Source organism: Ostrea edulis, chromosome 7, assembly GCF_947568905.1.
Source record: "Ostrea edulis chromosome 7, xbOstEdul1.1, whole genome shotgun sequence".
Classification (NCBI taxonomy): Eukaryota; Metazoa; Mollusca; class Bivalvia; order Ostreida; family Ostreidae; genus Ostrea; species Ostrea edulis.
In genome coordinates, this window is record NC_079170.1 from 56,102,690 (window position 1) to 56,124,187 (window position 21,498).

At 35.4% G+C, this 21,498-nt stretch overlaps 1 protein-coding gene across 1 annotated transcript in view; it reads right to left on the bottom strand.

The window, feature by feature from the left end:
- The window catches only part of LOC125653309 (ubiquitin carboxyl-terminal hydrolase 15-like), a 122,137-nt gene that overhangs the window by 4,812 nt on the left and 95,827 nt on the right, over positions 1 to 21,498 (bottom strand). The window contains exons 16-19 of the mRNA XM_056145760.1: positions 15,293 to 15,570; positions 13,105 to 13,254; positions 2,882 to 2,985; positions 714 to 802 (exon numbers count right to left, since the gene is read on the bottom strand). Coding sequence (XP_056001735.1) covers positions 714 to 802; positions 2,882 to 2,985; positions 13,105 to 13,254; positions 15,293 to 15,570 — 621 coding nt within the window. The remainder of the gene's footprint in view (positions 1 to 713; positions 803 to 2,881; positions 2,986 to 13,104; positions 13,255 to 15,292; positions 15,571 to 21,498) is intronic.

Genomic DNA, 21,498 nt, shown 5'->3' on the forward strand with positions numbered 1-21,498 from the left:
ATTTTGGTAAAGGACTACCTGTTCTTTCTAAATATTTATTTAGTTTCAATCTAGTATCAATAGTACTAAAGACGATGTTATTTAAGTGTTTTACACATAAACATGAAAACACCGCCCTGGGGTGAAAATCCCTACCCTGGGTATCATGAAATTTACAATTTTGGTAGAAGCCTTCCTGCTCCAAATCACTATGCATTTACTTTTTCTTAAACATGTGCAGTTGTAGAGAAGAATATTTTTGAAAATTGCAATTTTGGTGAAAGGCTACCTGCTCTATCAACAACACAAAAGAAGATGTTATCCAATATTTGTTACATAATTTACCAAATTTGGCCCCACCCTTGAGTCAGAACCTCTACCCTGGGATCATGAAATTTACAGTTTGGTAGAGGCCTTCCTGCTCTACATGACCATGCAATTAAATTTTTTTTTTAACTTGTCTTCTTGTGTGTGGATGTAGAGAAGAAGACTTTTGAAAATTGGTCAATTTTTGGCAATTTAAGGCTCGCCCCTAAAACTCAGGGATGCAGGAGTCCTGACATTTACAATTTATGTCCCCTCTGAATGTTTCATACCAAATTTGAAAAGAATTGGAATGGTAGTTATCAAAATGTGAAATTGTTAACACACGATGACAGATGCAGACAATTTGCAATAGGTCACCTGAATGAGCGACTCAAGTGACCTAGTAAAAGACAGAATTGTTTACTTACAACCACATCATCCTCTGATGATGAAGACACACTAGAATCATCAAAGTAATACCAATTTCCATCATCTTTGTTCTTTGCATATGCCGTATCTGTAAAAACAAAAATGAGTTTGTGAAACCAGATATTGTATGGTTACCCTAGCCAGCCAGAGGTTCACTATGTACAAGCCGATGACTGTAATATATTATATGTACTGCCATCAAACAATAGTGGCTGATCTGATCGCTATGAATTTTGCATTCACAATTTTAAATTGACTATATAGCTATGTGATTTACTATGATGATTAAATAATGTTTATTCGAACTGAAGCAAATTAAATGATAAAACGACCTCAAAGTTTTGCAGTTTGATGTCCATAACAAAGCAAGTTAGCGTTTTTAATGAAGAATACATTTGATGTTCAAGACTACAGTTGATGACTGTACACTATATAATGAATCTTTTTTTTTTGTGAAGGTTGTGATGCATTTATTAAAAAAATATATCAAAACATGCAACCTTAACTATTTCCCAAAGTAAACAAGTAGCAAAATGAGTTATTATGACATACTTTCATTTCTTGAACATTTTTCTGAAAAAGTTATCCATTTAGTTTCAATTTAGTATCAATAGCACTAAAGAATATGTTATTTAAGTGTTTTACACATAAACACTATATAACGAGTTTGGGCCTGCCCTAGTTAGGAACCCCTACTCCGGGAATCATGAAATTTACAATTTTAGTAGAGGCCTTCCTGCTCTCCATCACCATCCATTTAGTTTTTCTTAAACGTGTGCGGTTCTTGAAAAGAAGATTTTTGAAAATTGGTCAATTTTGGACAGTTTTTGCCCCGCCCCTAAGGTCCCAGGGGTGCAGGAATCCTGAAATTTACAATTTCTGTCCCCCTTGTTCCAAATATGCTTCATACCAAATATGAAAAGAATTGGAATGATAGTCATCAAGAAGAAGTTAAAAATGTCTATTGTCCACACATTTAATAACTGACCATTTTGGCCCCACCCTGATGCCAAAACCCCTACCCCTGGGATCATCAAATTTACAATTTTGGTAAAGGACTACCTGTTCTTTTTAAATATCCATTTAGCATCAATAGCATTAAAACAGATATCATTAATGTTTTGCATAAATGCACTTTATATACCAAGTTTGGCCCCACCCTGGAGTCAGAATCTTTACCCCGAGGATCATGAAATTTACAATTTCAGTAGTGGCCTTCCTGCTCTACATTACTATGCATTTAATTTTTCTTACACATCTGTAGTTGTAGAGATTTTTTGACGGCATGATTATAAAAGCCGTTGTCTGATTGGCTCCATGCTACAAACCAATCATATGCTCCGTCTTGAGCCCATGTTTTGAATGGTGACTGCTGTCAAGGGTTAGTGCAAGGTAACGAATCAATAACCCTTGACTTGTGAAGATGGCCCCTGGCAGGACAACCTGCAAGTCCAGGGGTGGTCACCACCACCAAATACATGTACATTGTATAATACATGTATAAGAAAAGGAAATTTATGGCTGGACCAGGAAACGAACCCGAGACCTCTCAAAATTTTCTCCTTTCTTGATATGAAATAGGGAGGAAATGCAACAGACTAGACTGGTATTCCAACCAGGGGCCCCTGAATCTCCAGTCAGGCACTCTACCAACTGAGCTATCTGGCCACCACTGATCGATACCATCTGCCCACTACATTCCTCCCTCCTTAAATTGTCTTTGCCCTCAAAGACACACAACCCAGATTCTTTTGCCCCTGGTAGAACTTTCATCTGCAAGTCCAGGGGTGGTCATGACATCAAATGTAACAAGAAGGGAGAAAATGCAACGGACCAGACAGATTCGAACCCAGGCCCCCTGAATCTCCAATCAGGTACTCAACCAACTTAGCTATCTGGCCACTGATGATTGAACCCAAATGACCGCTATAACTGTTTATCATGGTTCATTTACAGGATTCAGTCTAAATGTTTTGTAAGGAAGTGTGGCAATAGCTGAAATTGGACTTCAGCTAAGCTAGCCAAATAAAAATATTCTGAAACTCTTGACTTCTTAACTAAATGATACCAAACACCAGTACAAACATTTAAATGTCAACTTGGAATAATGAAATATGAAATACATTGCACAGATTAAAAGTATATTGGACAATATAATGTTACTTACAATGGCCTCCACCAAGACCTCCATAATGGTTACTAACTGCTATCAGATCATACAGCACTGGCCCATGACAAGGATCAATAACATATTTTTTGAGATTAAGTCCTCTAAAATATAGAATGAGTAAGAATGTTTAGTATTTAATAGGCCAGGTCAGAATTAAGCAGTAAATCAAATAGATTATCCTAAAGATAAACAGCAACAGTCAATGAACAAGTTATCAATGTGGATTAGATTTAAGTGAAAAGTACACATTTTTCATTCAACAAAGATAGTGCATTGAAGAACTGCTTTTTAGTTCACATGAGCTTAAAACTCAAGTGAGCTTTTCTGATCACCTTTCTCTGGCGTCCGTTCGTTTGTAAATTTTGAAACATTTTTGACTTCATCAGAACCACATGCAGGGCTAATTTCAACTAAACTTGATACAAAGCATGCTTGTAGGCTCAGGATTCAAGTTGGTTCAAAAGAAGTGCCACACCCTTTTTGAAGTGGAGAAAATCCGTAAAAATTTTGTGGCATCGTTTAAAAATTTCAATGAGACTAGGCACAAATCATACCTGGGTAAAGGGGATTCAAGTTTGTTCAAACGCAGGGTCATGCTCCCTCAAAAGGGGTGCTAAATCAATAACAAGTGGCCCACAGGCCTTATTGGTCACCTGAGTATAGTGTGCAGATTCCTAAATATACATGAGGAATTTATTATCACCTAATTTTGTGAGAGACATCACTCGCGAAATAAAATTGCTCATTTTTAATTTTCTGTTGCTATAATATATGTAAGAAATCTTAACAGATGACATGCAATTTCATGTTCACACGATTTGACCAATACGAGTCATTTCACCATATTACAGCGTGCTACTACACCTCCAAAGCATTTTGTTTCATGCAGACCAATAAGCGTTAAGTGTTCCGTGCAGACCGTTCAGTGTTCCGCGCAGATCGTTCAGCATTCCGTGCAGACTGTTCACCGTTCCATGCAGACCGATAACCATTTTGTGCCAACCGTTCAGTGTTCTGTGCAAACTGTTTCGTGCAAGAATTGTTCTGTACATGATCAAGCCACGCCCACAGAAACGTGCAGATTGTTCAAATCACGCCCTTAGAAACTTACAGATCTTGCAAAATGTGCAAATCATTTCGGTATGGGATATAGGACAGGTGGATATTGTTGGGAATTCGAGTAATTATTTCAAAATGACCTAAGACAGACTTTCAACAGGGAAAATTTGCAAATAAGAAAACAGTTATTAAAATTATTATTATGTTTGTGAAACACAAATGCCCCTGATTATGACCAATGTCAATTTTTTTAAAAGTAGGTCAATTGTCAAGGTCAAAAGGTTTAGTACCAACGGAAAGGTCTTGTCACAAGGAATACTCATGTGAAATATCAAAGCTCTAGCACCTACTGTTCAAAAGTTATTACCAAGGTTAAAGTTTTCAAAAAATAGGTCAAACTCCAAGGTCAAAAGGTCAAAATTGTTGGTACCCACGGAAAGGTCTTGTCACAAGGGATACTCATGTGAAATATCAAAGCTCTAGCACTTACAGTTTAAAAGTTATTAGCAAGGTTGAAGTTTCAGACAGACTGACAGAATTAGAGAATGACAGACAGGACAAAAACAATATGCCCCCCCGATCTTCGATCTCGGGCGCATAAAAAGCCACCAGACAGAGCAAAATCTGATACCATTTTAACACTCTTTGTAGTTTCCAGGAAGTGCAGAAACATGATATGTATCTCTGCCCTTGGTAATTTGTTGGGTTTTTTAAATATAGGAATAAATTGTCTTGTAACAGTTGTATGATCAAGTTTCTCTTTCCAGATAAAAAATCTTTTACTCAAAATTGTTTATCGGAACTCTGCATACTGCAAAGATTGACCTGTGTATAACTTGTATATTCTACACAAATTCCAAAGTACTTTTTTTTTTACTGCAATAGAGGTCAGCTAATCTGGGTATTTGAAATTAACATTTGTATAGAAGGTGTGAAAATCAGTGGGGGCAATCGAAATATGACAAAAGTGGTGTTAATAATTTTTTGTCTCTCAAAAATAAATGCAGTTTTCTTTAGATTTGAAAATGAGGCAAATACAACAATCTAATTAAAATTAGATGTTAGGTCTGCTCACTTACATATGCATAATTGTTGAAGAATCTGTTGATCACTACTGTAGTTAGTCATTATTTGTTTTATTCCATCATTTATATATTTGATTTATTTCTCAATCTATTTCAGTCATATTTTGATTGTTTCTTTTTGTTTTGTATTATCTCCTTCTTATCCGATAACAAGTTCTTATCGACTGGCTGTCTCGATGCCCCTGGAGGCCATGATTTTTACAAACTTGAATCTGTACTATGTCAGAAAGCTTTCATGTAAATCAGGTGAGCTAAAAAGTTGAATAATCAATATTCCAGGATAATACAATTTTTGCATCTTTTTCTTTTATTTCCTAAGTTAAAGAAATTAAATTGCTTTTATTCCGTGTTCATAAGTCATTGAACAAGTAAGTAAAAATAACATTTACAGCGTCATACATGAGCAATATAATTTTAAAATGGATCATTATCATATTTTTCTCAACCTTTTTTAATTACCATTATATTGAAATTATTTCTTGTTTAAACTAACCCTAGGAAGAACCAAACAATTGATGCCCAAAACCCCCACCGCCCTACCCGCCCAAAAATGTTTCAGACTTGCCTGATGAGATGTTTTTTAAAAATAATTTTACCAGTTGTCATACAGGTATATAAAATTACTTCTAGAGCTACAAATGTATATATATCTGCCTGGTGGTTTTAAAATAACGGTTTTCTTTTGATTATTTGCAGAATTTAACTGTGGAGAAATTTTGAAATAATTGCCCCAATTCCAAATAATGCTCATCTGTACTAGATCCCATACCAAAATGAATTGCACGTTTTGCATTGTCTGTAAGTTTCTAATGGAGTGGTTTGAACAGTCTGCACGTTTTCTAAGAGCGTGGCTTAATCATGTATAAACCGATTCTTGCATGAAACGGTTTGCACGGAATGATGATCAGACTGCACAAAACGCTGAACGGTTTGCACGAAATGGTGAACAGTTTGCACAGAATGAAATGAAATGCTTTGGAGGTGTAGTAGCATGCTTCAGGGTCTGAATTTGTGGAATTTCAAGGTCACAAACTAGGAATACGACACATCGGTTTAAAGGGACTGGTTCATGTTTTTCGAAAGAAATATTTTTCATTTTTGATGTTTAAAATAAAAAATATAACTCATTTAATGTTGACAACCAAAATTTGGACCATCTGAATGCAAGGATAAGGACAATAATTGAGCTTTTATTCTGTGTTATGTAAACGAAGACACGAGTCTTAATATAATTTTTATGTAAACAAACAAACCAGTGAAACATTAATTTTGTAATTTAAAGCATTTTCATTTTGAACAATCACAAATTCTAACTTTTAAATGACAAATTTTACCTATAGTATACTCGAGATGTGATAGATATAACAAACTTTCATTAATATTCATTTATCTGAAAACTTCGTAAACAAAAAATAACACACCTCAAATTTTTGTTTTTAAAACAAATAATAAACTCTCTATAATGAGCTTCTGTCATGATGAATAGCCTTAATTTTTTGTGTGAAACCCTTTAAACATATTAGACAGTAGATTTTGATTATTTAAAGTGAAGAACAAAATGGGGGAAAATTGTGAATTCACTCATAAAAGCTTCCAAAGTTGTGTGGCCGTAAAGTCCAAGATCAAAGGTCGCTATCCATGGTATCCAGCACATCTGCACAAGATGATCACTTATCAGTACATATCAAATATCAACAGCCTACCGCAAAAGACAAACAAGAGGTCTACAGGCCTTATTGATCACCTGAGTATCACTAGTCCCAAGGGCAATGAATTCAAAAGTCCTGAAAATTACAATTTATGTCCCTTTTCTACAAAAGATGTTTCATAGGAAATTTGAAAAGAATTGGAATGGCAGTTACCAAGAAGATAAAAATGTTCTATTCTTCACACATTTAATAACTGACCATTATGGCCCCATCCCGATACCAAAACCACTATCCCTGGTATCATCAAATTTACAATTTTAGTAAAGGACTGCCTACTCTTTCTAAATATTAATTAGAATGAATAGCACTAAAGAAGGTGTCATCTAAGATTGATTGAATACTGTTTAACGTTCCGCTCGAGAATATTTCACTCATATGGTGAAGAGCTGCAAAATTTAAACCTATTCTTGGCGTTTATGGCCATTAAGTAGGGAGGGATCTTTATTGTGCCACACTAATGCTGTGACACGGGACCTCGGTTTTTGCAGTCTCATCCGAAGGACCGACCCATTTTGTCGCCTCTTATGACAAGCAAGGGGGTATACTGAGGGCCTATTCTAACCTGGATTCCCACAGGACTGTTTTTAAGTGTTTTACACATAAACACTATATACTAAGTTTGGCTCCGCCCTGGGGATCATGAAATTTATAATTTAGAGGCCTTCCTGCTCTACAACACTATGCATTTAGTTTTTCTTACACATATGTGCTGTTGCCGAGAAGATTTTTGAAAATTTGTCAATTTTTGGCAGTTTTTGCCCCGCCTCTAGGGCCCCCAGAGGTGCAAGAGTCCCAGAATTGACAATTTATGTCGCCCTTGTCCCAAAGATGATTCAAACCAAATTTGAAAAGAATTGGAGTAGTAGTTATCACAAAGAAGTTAAAAATGTTCTGATCAATTGTTAACGCATGAGGGATGATACACGACGACGGACGACAACCATTTGCAAAAGGTCACCCGAGTTTACTCAGTTTACAAATTTACGGAGTTTACAAATTATTCTCTTGAAGTCTTCAAATATCTTGATCACCTTTCTTTGTTCTGTTTACATGACGTATTCCTGCAAACCTGTACCACATGCGTATGTAAATGATGTTAACTCGTTTGTTTTTTAATTATCAACACAAAGCAAATATAGAATTCGTTAATTCCTTTCACATATATTTTAGTCAGAATTCTGTTACTGTATCAGTTCAAGAATTGCCATATCATTTATTTTCATGGAAAGTTAAATGCAATATATCATGTAATACAAAGTCCTTATATTCATCTAACCCTCCCCCTCCTTATATTCATGAATGATTAAAAAATAGTATGATTTCGATAGACTTCGTAAGTCTTTTCACCATTATTGTTTAGCTAAAATTCGAATATAGCATACATAACTTTATCAACCATGTTTTAAATCTTAAACTCAATGCAAGACACAGTGTCTGCTTTGATATCTGCATTCTCATCTTCTCCCAACTGCATTCAGTTGCAGACTTGCTATCAATGCCTGATTCTAAATATTTTCACATTCTTTCACAAACAATGTGTGCGATCCATTGACATTATTAAGAATTTTATGTGCACGGCAATGATTTCATTTAACACATCAATTATCATACACTGCCAGTCAAAATATATTCAGTTGCGCATGAGGGTGGCAGTGAAGCGGTAAATCCGAAGGATGGGCCTGATACCAAGGAGTAGCTTGCTTTGTGAGTCGACTCAATAAAAACTGTTTTACAGGATCCAAATTTCCCTTCAAAAGATCAAAAGTTCAAGAAATTGAGAGTAAATATGCTTAAAGGACATATCTCATGTTTTCTAAGTATACAATATTACATGCATTTTGTCTTCTTTATGCTTATAGTAATTAATTCTAATAGTTCGTTCGCCGAAATTTTGCGATAATTAACCACAATACAGACTTAAATCTAAGCCCCGATTTCAAAAAGTCAAGTTAATTAGGTAGGTAGTCACGTGGTACAGTGACGTCACATGCGCCCTTCGGATTGTGAAGTACTGCGAGATATTATTAAAAACTCAACTTTTAGGGGCCTAATTAATTTACCATGGGCAACATTTAAATCGATGTTGATAAATTGTCCGAGTTTTATATGTGTTCGCCACCAGTGCACACATATAACGATGTAAATACCCAAATATAGCGAGTAAAACGTGTATGAAATCGGCAAAATTGTGAGTAAATAATGTTTATATGGGTCGCTGTCTACAAACTGTTTGGGGATGTTATTCCTTTATACATCTGTAATTGGCGCTGTTTTTCTAAAATAAACAGTGCAATCATATTTATTTTGGATTAGACAAATTATGATACGTTAAATTGTTGACAACTAGGCCCTATGCCAAGCTATTGTCACGCGTGCATTTCGGAAAGAAAGAAAAAGACAACACACACACAAATCAATAAAAATATTCAAATTTAAAGTGGTAATCACATTATTTTATTTCGATAAAGCAATCTTATTACTATTTTTGAATTGTGATCTGCACGTCTTTAGGAAGTACGAAGTGGGAGCACGGCGTTATAGCCTACTGACGCACTCAAGATGCTACGAGTTCAATAAAGAAATAATTTTATAATTCAATTTAAAGTTAGGAAATATAATATTCTATTATTTGTATAATTAAAAGTTCAATTATTTTGTATCTTTATTTTTTGTTGTTGTAAATCTACCAGTTGGTAGAAGTTACATTGTATCGTCGATATATGTTGTTACAAGGTGAAGGTCAGTTGATCCGAGTGTGTATTGAATTTGAAGAGCAAAACAGAATGTATGCTATAGGCCTACCAGTGCTTATAGCTTCGATATATCCATTTTCTCGCAGTTTATCAGGGTCTCTGTCCAAGTGATGTTTGAAAAGGTGACTGGGTGTGTTTTTTAATGTAAAGTTCTTGCTCCAACAAAAAAATTATTCACGTCTTTTTTCTCGTACCTTCCTTCGAAAATTTTTAAAAATACTCAGTCTAAATCCTTTCTACCGACAACTAGTACACGCGAGCACGGCACAAAACATCTTAATGCATTATTATTTACAAGCCGTTAATGTGACAATTGGTTTCTTGTCGATTAAATCTAATTTGTTTATGAAATGGCTAATAGATGTTTTCAAACCCAAGGGCGCATATGACGTCACACAAAATGGCGCGTAAACTAGCGAAAGAAAATATGCATATCGCAAGATTTGAATTTCATCGCTCTCAAACTCGAAAACTACGCAAAATATTTCATTTAAAACACATTTAAAGTAGTTTTAGGCATAAAAAGAGTTAATTTTGCTGAAAAAATGAAAAAGTTTAGAAACATGCGTTGTGTCCTTTAATGACATAGAGAAACAAGAGGCCCATGGGCCACATCGCTCACCTGAGAAAAGAGTGTTTATGTTTTAAACCCAACATGGCAGGTGCGACCAGAAAATCAATAGGGGGTCATACACGTTGTAAATATGTGCATTAAGTGTGTAATTATAACAATTGAATGCCCTTCAGTCAAAGATTTTTGGTGCCAAGATTAATGATATTCACCAAGTTGTTCAAAAGGAATCGACGGCGAGTTTTTTTCTTCTTAATTTATAAATGAAGACAAAAATGAAATTATATCACTAGATTTATTTGGATGAAAAATTAACAAGAACAGAAAAAATTGAAAATTTATCTACATTTACAAACATGTAGGTCAAAATTGTTTTTGTAAAGTGATCTGATGGAACAGGTGAGCCTTTGAATTTACAAGTGTATATAAATAGTGAATATTTTTTCCTATATATTCCCATGTAAAATTTCTTAAACACTCCTCCTTATATATTCCCATGTAAAAAAAAAAAAAAAAAAATCAATCTTCTATGTGGCCCCAACCTTTGCCAGGGGACCATGAATTCCACAAATTTTAATCTGCACTACCTGATAATGCTTTTACATTAAAATGACTAATCATTACTATGCTCTTCTTGAGATGAAGATTTTTGAACATATATTTTTTTAAATATTTCAATGTCAAACTTTGAACCCCTATTGTGGCCCCTCCCTACAACCTGGGGGCATGACTTGAACAAACTTGAATTTACACTACCTGAAGATGCTTCCATATAAATATGATTAATCACAGCTTTGCTATTCTTGAGAAGAAGATTTTTAAAGATTTTCCCTATATATTTGTGTGTAAAACTTTGATCCCCCCTTGGGGCCCCATCTTATCCCCGGGGGCCATGATTTGAACAAACTTGAATCTGCACTATGTCAGAAAGTTTTCATGTAAAAATCAGCTTTTCTGGCTCAGTGGTTCTTGAGAAGAAGATTTTTAAAGATTTTTCCTATATATTTGTATGTAAAACTTTGATCCCCTATTGTGGCCCCATCCAACCCCAGGCGCCCATGATTTGAACAAACTTGAATCTGCATTATGTCAGGAAGCTTTCATGTAAATCTCAGCTTTTCTGGCTCAGTGGTTCTTGAGAAGAAGATTTTTAAAGATTTTTCCTATATATTTGTATCTAAAACTTTGATCCTCTATTGTGGCCCCATCCAACCCCCGGGGCCCATGATTTGAACAAACTTGAATCTGCATTATGTCAGGAAGCTTTCATGTAAATCTCAGCTTTTCTGGCTTAGTGGTTCTTGAGAAGAAGATTTTTAAAGTTTTTCCCTATATATTTGTGTGTAAAACTTTGATCCACCCCTTGGGGCCCCATCTTATCCCCGGGGGCCATGATTTGAACAAACTTGAATCTGCACTATGTCAGAAAGTTTTCATGTAAAAATCAGCTTTTCTGGCTTAGTGGTTCTTGAGAAGAAGATTTTTAAAGATTTTTCCTATATATTTGTATGTAAAAATTTGATCCCCTATTGTGGCCCCATCCAACCCCAGGCGCCCATGATTTGAACAAACTTGAATCTACATTATGTCAGGAAGCTTTCTTGTAAATCTCAGCTTTTCTGGCTTAGTGGTTCTTGAGAAGAAGATTTTAAAAGTTTTTCCCCCCTTGGGGCCCCATCCTATCCCCGGGGGCCATGATTTGAACAAACTTGAATCTGCAATATGTCAGGAAGCTTTCAGGTAAATTTCAGCTCTTCTGGCCCAGTGGTTCTTGAGAAGAAGATTTTTAAATGACCCCACCCTATTTTTGCATTTTTGTGATTATCTCCCCTTTGAAAGGGGCATGGCCCTTCATTTGAACAAACTTGAAAGCCCTTCACCCAAGGATGCTTTTGGTCAAGTTTGGTTGAAATTGGCCCAGTGGTTCTGGAGAAGAAGTCGAAAATGTGAAAAGTTTACAGACAGATAGACGGACAGACAGACAGATGGACGCCGGACAAAATGTGATCAGAATAGCTCACTTGAACCTTCGGTTCAGGTGAGCTAAAAAAATTAGGACCATGATCTCACTTCAAGAGATCAAGAACTTTGAGAGATTGAAGTCAGAAGCATTAAAAGTCACCTGTAATTTGAAACTTTGTTTCGAAACCCCTTTGCAAGCAATCCAGAAAAGAATAATAAATTTCTTGTTCTTTTCATCAACAAATATACTTGGTCTTTTTTGTCTTGAACTGAGCGCCATGTTGATCTCCATGACTTGATAATGCTAGGTTAGTTCCGTATGATCATACGGGAACGAACGGTTTCAGGGAATGAATGCTTTATTAAAAGGAGTGGTTTTAGAGGAAAACAGAATGGTTTGATCTGGGAATGGAACACTTTGGCCTGGAAATGGAAGGCTGAATGGAACAATCTGGTGTGCTCTAATGATTCTAATCGAGAACAGAACGGTAATGGAATGGTTCATTAAGTGTAGTAGTATGCTTCGAGTGTGTGATTTTGGTATAGTGTAAACTTTTGATTCTTGAGAAGATTTATATATCTAAAAAATATTCTACATATTTTCAAGGACATACACAATGTTTCTGACATTTTCTCTAAAATATTTTTTCATCTCCTCGATATGCAGATTTTTTGCATGATTTTCAAAATTGGTATAGATTTTATACTGTAGTAATATTACCATACCTTATATATTGACATGGGTAGCTCAGTAATATATAAGAGATGACTTTACATTTTCACTTGCAAACAACCAGGAACTTTCAAATTTATGCCAACTCTAAAACACACATGGTAATATACCCCAAGATTTTTTGTATAATACAAGTGAACTGTACATGAAATGTCATAAAAAATTATATCTTATTGAGAAACATCACATGCAATACTTATTCTGACCTTCCTCTGGCCTCATGGTCATGGTTTGAACAAACCTGAATCAGATCCTCAATATGTAAGGAAGCTTTTATACAAGTTTTGCCTTTTCTGAATAAGTGGTTTTTGAAAAAAGGATTTCATTCATTTACAACGACATTCTTACCTAATCGGAAATTCTACAATGGTATCAATTTTATCTCGGTAAAAACGGTTGTATGAAAATCTCTTCAAATGAATTATCAATATTTCTGGTAGGTTCCACAAATCAAACTTTTTGGTCGCAGGCTGGTGTAATTTGCAGTTTGGACAATACCTGTAATAAATTATAAAGCCGTGATTTCAGACTATTTACAGGAATAATACAGCCTGGGATTTCTTTCATTATCATGATGGCCATAATGTCAATTATCACCATTTTTAAATGCTTTCAAAAGGTTATTTTTATTCACGACAAGCGAACACAAACTGTTTTATTACTTCACAAGGTTACCAACCAAAAGTTGCATCAAACATTAGAATTTCAATGAATTACATGATTATTTATGTAATATATGTTTTTACACAACAAGTGGCCATTCCACATATATAGCATCTTGATATTCACATACATTTTGTAATATGTTCGTTCACAACATAATGCCGTTCTACAGACATAGCATCTTGAATTTTGTTTCTATATTTAGATTGCATGGTATGCAAATGAGTATGTCACATGATCATTTGTCTAAGTTAGTCAGAGTGGAAAATTACTGGTCAGTTACAGAGTGTCTATGATTTAAGTGGTTTCATTCGTTATCCCACCCTCCTTCCCCAGCATCACCTATCATTGTATGTCTCATGTATTATCTGACATATTGTTATATTGTGGTTCATGATTTATAAATCATCCATATCTTTTCTGTTTACGCATGTCTCTTATTATTTCTTATTTGCATGTATTCACAAAACACAGAAATTACCATATTTTAGTCAATGGCTACTTGCCCTTTAAGCCCCAATTAAATTGTATTTTGTTAAGTCATTGAGATTTGAGATGGGCTTAATCTATATATTAATTAGATAAATTCATTATACAGTCTGTTTTAGGTCAACAGCTACCTGCTGGGCTCCCCAGGTACCTGTCCACTCTGGTCCCCCCCCCCCCCAATTCAATTCTGTGAGAATCAGGTTGTTTGATGCTACAATTACCTGCTGGGCTCCCCCCAGGTACTTACTCATCCTGCTGGGATCTACCCCAGGGTGAATTATTCATGTACATGTACTCATATTATGTTCCTGTGATCAACCGAATACCGAAAGGTTGGTCATTGTGGGGTGGCTGGTTTAAATGCAATAATTAGAGCTAATTATGAGCAGTTGGGACGGCAACAATTAGGGTGGTGTATCATCGAGGGGCCGGTTTACACAGGATAATTAAAGTTAATTGATAGCAGTTAGGACTGTGTAAGCCGGTCGATATACAGAATACGCAGTATCCGGAGTACAGGGAATTATTAATAAAGGATTTGTTAAAGAAATGTTAGGGACTATATTTTGTGGCCGGAATTGACAGAGCGCCGGAGTACTCAGAGGCCGGTTTGGACAAATTATACTGTACTAGTAGTTTTATATGTATCTATATAGACTTTGCATATGGGTGAAATGCTATTTGGTAGATTGTACCTAATAATTTTTTTTTAAAACTGTATTTTCTGTCATGATGTGTATAAAATAAATACATAAATTATGATAGCCCTTGGTCCAAAAATATTGCAAATTACTGCATGGAGATATTGACTCTTTTTTTTTTTTTACTACATCTCACTACTCCATTTCGGTGTTCAGAACTGCTCGTAATATTTGGAGACAAGAAAATGTTCCTGACACTTTTTTTTGCAGCTATTTCATATCGAGAAATTTGTCAACATAAGCTTACACAATCTACTATTGGCAAATATTCTTAAAAGACAGACTATACCTTGTGCATATTTTGTTGACACAGTTTTCTACACCTGACCACTCATGTACTTGCATGATTGAAGTGTTTTTATATTTATATTATATTTTTATAATTCCATTAAATAATCCATCACAATAAGTGTGTATATTTCTTGTATGAAAATATTTCTTCTTGAAAATAGAGGCTTCAATTTCTCTAAGAGATATTACAAATGCATGTATATTGAATAGTGCTTTCTTTTACAACTGTATACACTTATAACAAATCAGTTTTATAACGAATTCTTTAAAATTGAATTACGAATTCGTTATAAACGTATAGCAAATTACACTTACAGCGAATTTTTATAGAATGTCTACAGAAATTTGCTATATCAGAGTTAAACTGTAACAAAGTACTTGAAATTTTTTACCATAAATCATTTTCTCCTAGTTGTTCTGTCTTTGTGAAGAGATCTAGACAATCATCCAGTTGTATGATTTGTTTCTTACGTGACTTAACCTTCATAGACTCATGTTGTTCAAATTCTTCTGCTTTTTTTTCCAAGAAAAATTTTTCCTTTGCCACTGGATGCCAATCAGCTGCTATATATGACCTACCTAAAAATGAAATAAGATTTATGCAATTTTCCTTTAAATAACAGTGTACTGCTTTCAATTTCATTTTTATCCCCATCCACATGTAAGCAAATTATTGAACATAATTTAATCTACACATAATCATTTTGGCAGCCATAATTGTTAAATGATACATAATTCAATTGTAAGGGATGTAAAACTCCGAACAAAAAAAATAAATTAATATAAATGTTTTAAAGAGCAGAAAAAAATAAGAGCAAAATTTGAACTGTTCATGAAAATGTGATAGTAAAAGAGTGATAATTCTACATTCCCCAAAAGACTCTTATAGTAAAATAGAGAAGATGCACACCCTAGAGATTGGTAAACAAGAGGCCCATGGGCCACATTGCTCACCTGGGCACCAAGAGGTCTATCAGCCAATCACTTGCTGCTTATCATGTTCCCCAAACTACATTTGAAAACATAATGGTTTTATTCTGTTTCTTGTCATGCTTGGTATTGGGCCTGTCCTGTGGATTTACCTCTTCACTACCACCCTCATACGCAACTGAATATACAGACCCTGAAACATACTACTACACCACTTGCATGGAACGGTACGAAACTATTCTTGCATGGAACGGTGAACGGTTTGCACGAAACGCTGAACAGTCTGCATGGAATGGTGAACGATTTGCATGAAATGCTGAAAGATCTGCACGGAATGGTGAATGGTTTGCTAGGAACGCTTTGCACGAAATACTGACCACTTTGTAGGCGTGGCTTGCACGCTTTGTGAATGGTCTGCATTATTTGGTTCATCCTGGGGTTAGTTTAAAGAAGGAATAGTTTCAATCTAATGGCAGTATTCTAGACATTAAAATGGTTGAAAAAGAAATGATAATGATTCATTTTAAAATGATTGCTCATGTACAACAAGTAAATTTCATTTTTACTTATTAGATGAATTATAATTGGCTTAAATGAACATGTTGGAAGGAAAACAAATGAATATATTTTTTTAATTTCGGATATAAAAGAAAAATATGCAAAAATCGTATAGTCATGGAATATTGATTAATAAACTTTCATTAATTCATTACTCTATTAAATTCATTGAAACTAAATATTAAATGGTTGTGTCTGTTTCACTATTTTTAGCCAAGTTGCAACAAAGTTGAACTCAGCTATTGGTTTGGTGATGCGGGCGGGCGGGTGGGTGGTTGGGCATCAACAATTGGTTTCCAGATGATAACTCGAAAAGTTTATAATCTAATCAAATTAAACTTTGATATATTGTTGGGTACCAGGTAAGGAAGACCCCTATTAATTTTGGAAAATTATTGGTCAAAGGTCAAGGTCACAGTGACCAAAAATAGAATGAAAATTTCAGAAAAATTTGGTTTCCGGATGATAACTCAGAAAGTTTAAATCCGAATCAAATGAAACTTTGATATATTGTTGGGTACCAGGTAAGAAAGACCTCTATTGATTTTGGAGAAAATAGGTCAAAGGTCAAGGTCACAGTGACCGAATATAGAATGAAAATTTCAGATATATTTGGTTTCCGGATGATAACTCAGAAAGTTTAAATCCGAATCAAATGATACTTAAAGATATTGTTATGTACCAGGTAAGGAAGACCCCTATTGATTTTGGAGAAAATAGGTCGAAGGTCAAGGTCACAGTGACCAAAAATAGATTTAAAATTCCAAAACATTTTGGTTTCAGGAGGATAACTCGAAATTTTTTAATTTGAATCAAATAAAACTTGGGATATATTGTTGGATACCAGCAAAGCAAGGCCCCTATTGATTTTGGAGAAAAAAGGTCAAAGGTCAAGGTCACAGTGACCGAAAATAGATTGAAAACTTTAGACAAATATGGTTTCTGGACAGTAACTCGAAAAGTTTAAATCTGAAATTAGTTCTTCACAATTATAAATATGCCACATCATTCCTAACTTTACAATGTATCCCATGCAACTTGGCTCATGCACCCCTGGGTGTATATATTGATTTTTGTACATTCATTCTGAGTGTCATCAATATACATGTGCAATTTGTATATTCCAGGTCTCAACCTCTGCATATTATATACGTGTATGAAAACAGATAAAATTATTTTTTTTAAAAAAACTTCTCGTCAGGAAAGATTGAAACATTTTCGGGTGGGGAAAGGGTTGTGAATGAGTCTGCACAAAACGGTAGGCATGACCTGCATGCTTTGATTTTTCAGCATTATTTGGTTCTTCCTGGGGTTAGTTTAAACAAGAAATAGTTTCAATAAGATGGCAATATTCAAGATATTAAAAAGGTTGAAAAAAAATGATGATCCATTTTAAAATGATTGCACATGTACGATGCAGTAAATTTCATTGTTAATTATTAGCTCCATGACTTATGGACATCTTGAAATAAAAGCAAATGAACATTTTTTTAACTTCGGAAATAAAAGAAAAAGATGCATAAATTGTATCATCATGGAATATTGATTATTCAACTTTATTTATTGCTCTATTAAATTCATTGAAAAAGTTGCATCTGTTTCGCTATTTTTGTACAGTCGATCTTTCAATCCGAGTGCCGTCAAAACACACGTGCAATTTGTGATTTCCAGGCCTCTTCTCAAAGACAGATGTTGAATAAACCAATACATTTTTACATGCGTGTATGACAACAGATAAAATGATTTTAAAAAGAACTTCTTGTCAGGCAAGACTGGAACATATTTTTGGGCGGGGGATTTGCATCTAGACATGGTATTAGCATGTCGATATAAGAATTACATATGTCATCTTGGATAAGAAGGGAAAATACAAAACAAAAAGAAACAATCAAAATATGATTGAAGTAGATTGAGAAATAAATCAAATATATAAATGAAAACCTATAGAAAACTGCATTCATTTTTGAGAGACAAAAAATATAAACACTTTTTTTGTCATATTTCAATTGCTCCCGCCGATTTTCACACTTTCTGTACGAATGTTAATTTCAAATTCCCGGATTAGCTGACCTCTGTTGTGGTAAAAAAAAAAAGCACCTTGGAATTTGCGTATATTATATAAGTTATACACAGTCTTAGCATTAAGCACAGTTCTGATAAACAATTTGATGAAAGTATTTTTTATTTAATAAAGAAACTTGATAATACAAGTGTAACAAGACAAATAAATTATTCCTATATACAAAAACAAACAAAAAAGCAAAACCCTACCAAAGTCAAGAGATATGCATGTCTCTGCACTTGCTAGAAACTACCAAGGGTGATAAAATGGTATCGGATTTTGCTCTGCCTGGTGGTTTTATAATACTGTTTTCTTTCAATTATTTGCAGATTTTGTGAGATATTGTGAAATAATTGCTCAAATTCCCAACAATGTTTACCTGTCCTACATCCCATGCCGAAATGACTTGCATCGTTTTGCATGGTCTGTATGTTTCTAAGGGCGTGGTTTGAATGATCTGCATGTTTCAATGGGCGTGGCTTGATCATGCAAGGAACGATTCTTGCACGAAACAATTTGCACGGAACGCTGAACAGTCTGCACAGAATGGTGAACGATCTGCACGGAATGGTGAACGGTTTGCACAGAACAAAATGCTTTGGAGGTGTAGTAGCATGCTTCAGGGTCTGTAGTTTGATTGGCAGTATATGTTAATTGATTTATTATATGAAATCAATGCCGTGCACTTAAAATTCTTGATAATGTCAATGAAACACACAGTCACATTGTTTGTGAAAGAATGTAAAAATATTTTAGAATCAGGCATCGATAGGTCTGCAACTGACAACAGCTGCGAGAAGATGAGACTGCAGATATGAAAGCAAACACTGAACGTCTTTCATTGAGTTTAAAAGACACAACCCATGTTTTTAAACTTTTTCATTTATTCAGCAAAATTAATTCTTTTCATGCCTAAAACTATTTTAAATGTGTTTTTAATGAAATATTTTGCGTAGTTTTCAAGTTTGAAAGCGATGAAATTCAAATCTTGCAATATGCATATCTACTTTTGCTATTTTGTGCACCATTATGTGTGACATCCAGTGGCGTAGCTTCCATTGAGGCAACCGAGGCAGCTGCCTCGGTAAAAAAACCCACCTTTTACGTTGTTAAAATGTCGATAGCTTCTGGGGGGCACAGCCCCCCAGACCCCCTGCCTCTGTAATATTCGAACCCAAGCTACACCTATGACATCATATGCGCCCTCTCAAAGTACATTTTTCTCGCTTTCAACTTGTAAAATGCATTACTTTCATGAAGAAATATAGGCCAACAGCACTTGCTGGTACCAAAATATGACCGTAAGAAAAAATGTAGCAAATGTTTCAAGCTTTCCAAATATGATATATGTTTTTAATTATTGTGTTTTGTAGAAATTAAAGATTTTACTAACAGAAGGTAACACTACTTTTGTCATTTCGACTTAATCTTCTTACTTCCCGGCAACGATGTGTGATTTTGAATGCATATGTTTTTGACAAGTTCCCAACATCGTACAGAAAAACTTTGAGTAGAAAAATTGTTTAGTTTTTACTCTACTTTTTGAAAATATAATTTGTTTCATTATATTCCAATTATTAACAAAACGCCACCAATTTAATCCAATTGGCATTTAAAAGGCGTCAAAAGGCGTATTTGGGCATTAAAGGGTAAAGTGATATATCTATGCATGGTACTGACTGTGATAATCATTTAGTTCATCATTTCTGAAGATCTCAGGTCCCTATCAGACCTGGTTCTGAAGTCACAGGTAACTCTTGATGGCTCAAACTTCGATCTCTCTAAGTTCTTGGTCTCTCGAAGTGAAATCATGGTCCTGATTTTTCTCTCTATATAACAATGGGGATTATTTGATTCCTATATCTAAATAATCCTGTTTAATTGACAAGGATTTACCGAGTTTTAACCCATAGTTTAGCAGGTCTGTAAACCTATCTGCATGTCAACTGGCATGTAGCCCAATCATCTTGGGTTCGACCTTCAATATATGCGCAATTTCTGTTTCCTTTTGGAGACCGACCTGAACTTATACAGACAGCATTCATTCAGACAGCAGCCACATCTATTTACATCAACGATGCCCCCGGTCTTCAGGCCAATCACTAGATGCTCAAAAGCAGACAGAATGGCAAATTTTGTGTCCCATGCAGTCAGGGGGAGGGGCCGACCCCGTCGTGGAAGATGCCCCATACAGCCTGACACGGAGCCCTCACGGCCACGAGGGCAGGATGTTACAACAACGCCACCCGCTGTTGCCACTGCAGCGGCACCAGGACCAGAAGCCCCCGTCCAACCTCTTCTGGGCACAACTTACGAAATAGAGTCGCTGGATATGGCAGGTGAGTGTGACAATAGTTAGTTAATTCCACCGGTAGACGTTACACAGACATATAGTCATTTTTCAGGCCCCAATTTCACTGTCGCAGAATACAACCCACCCACATTGGCAAGCGTTTTCGACCCAGTTGGTTCACACTTCCCACCCAAAATAAAACAACAAATCTGGGATGGCAAATACATCAATCTTGCATTGTTGTTAAAATCTGGTCAAGAACTGGACCATCAACTTGAATCTCAGGGCCAAATTCTTATTAAGAATGGCACAATGTGCTTTGTTAAACCCAAAGTCAACTCCTCTTTATCAATCATCGACTGGTCTTCTGCTTTTCTGATCTTCATGAGCGTAATGCTCGAAAAATATATAACCCGCGCTCAAGAGCTTCTTCAGTACATGCGTGACATTCGGATGGCCGCAGGTAGATCTCCGGGGTGGTCAAAATATGACCAACAGTACCGACTGCGCAAACTATCCGACCCCACAATCATCATGGGGGGGTCATCAATGTTGAACTATGGCTACTTTACATCAATAACCCCTACCAAACACAAGTCATTAAGTCAAACCTAGCACAGAACAATTCACCATCCACACCCCAGCCAGTCAGCAACATTCACACATCACCATCCACACCCCCGCCAGTCAGCAACATTCACACATCACCATCCACACCCCCGCCAGTCAGCAACATTCACACATCACCATCCACA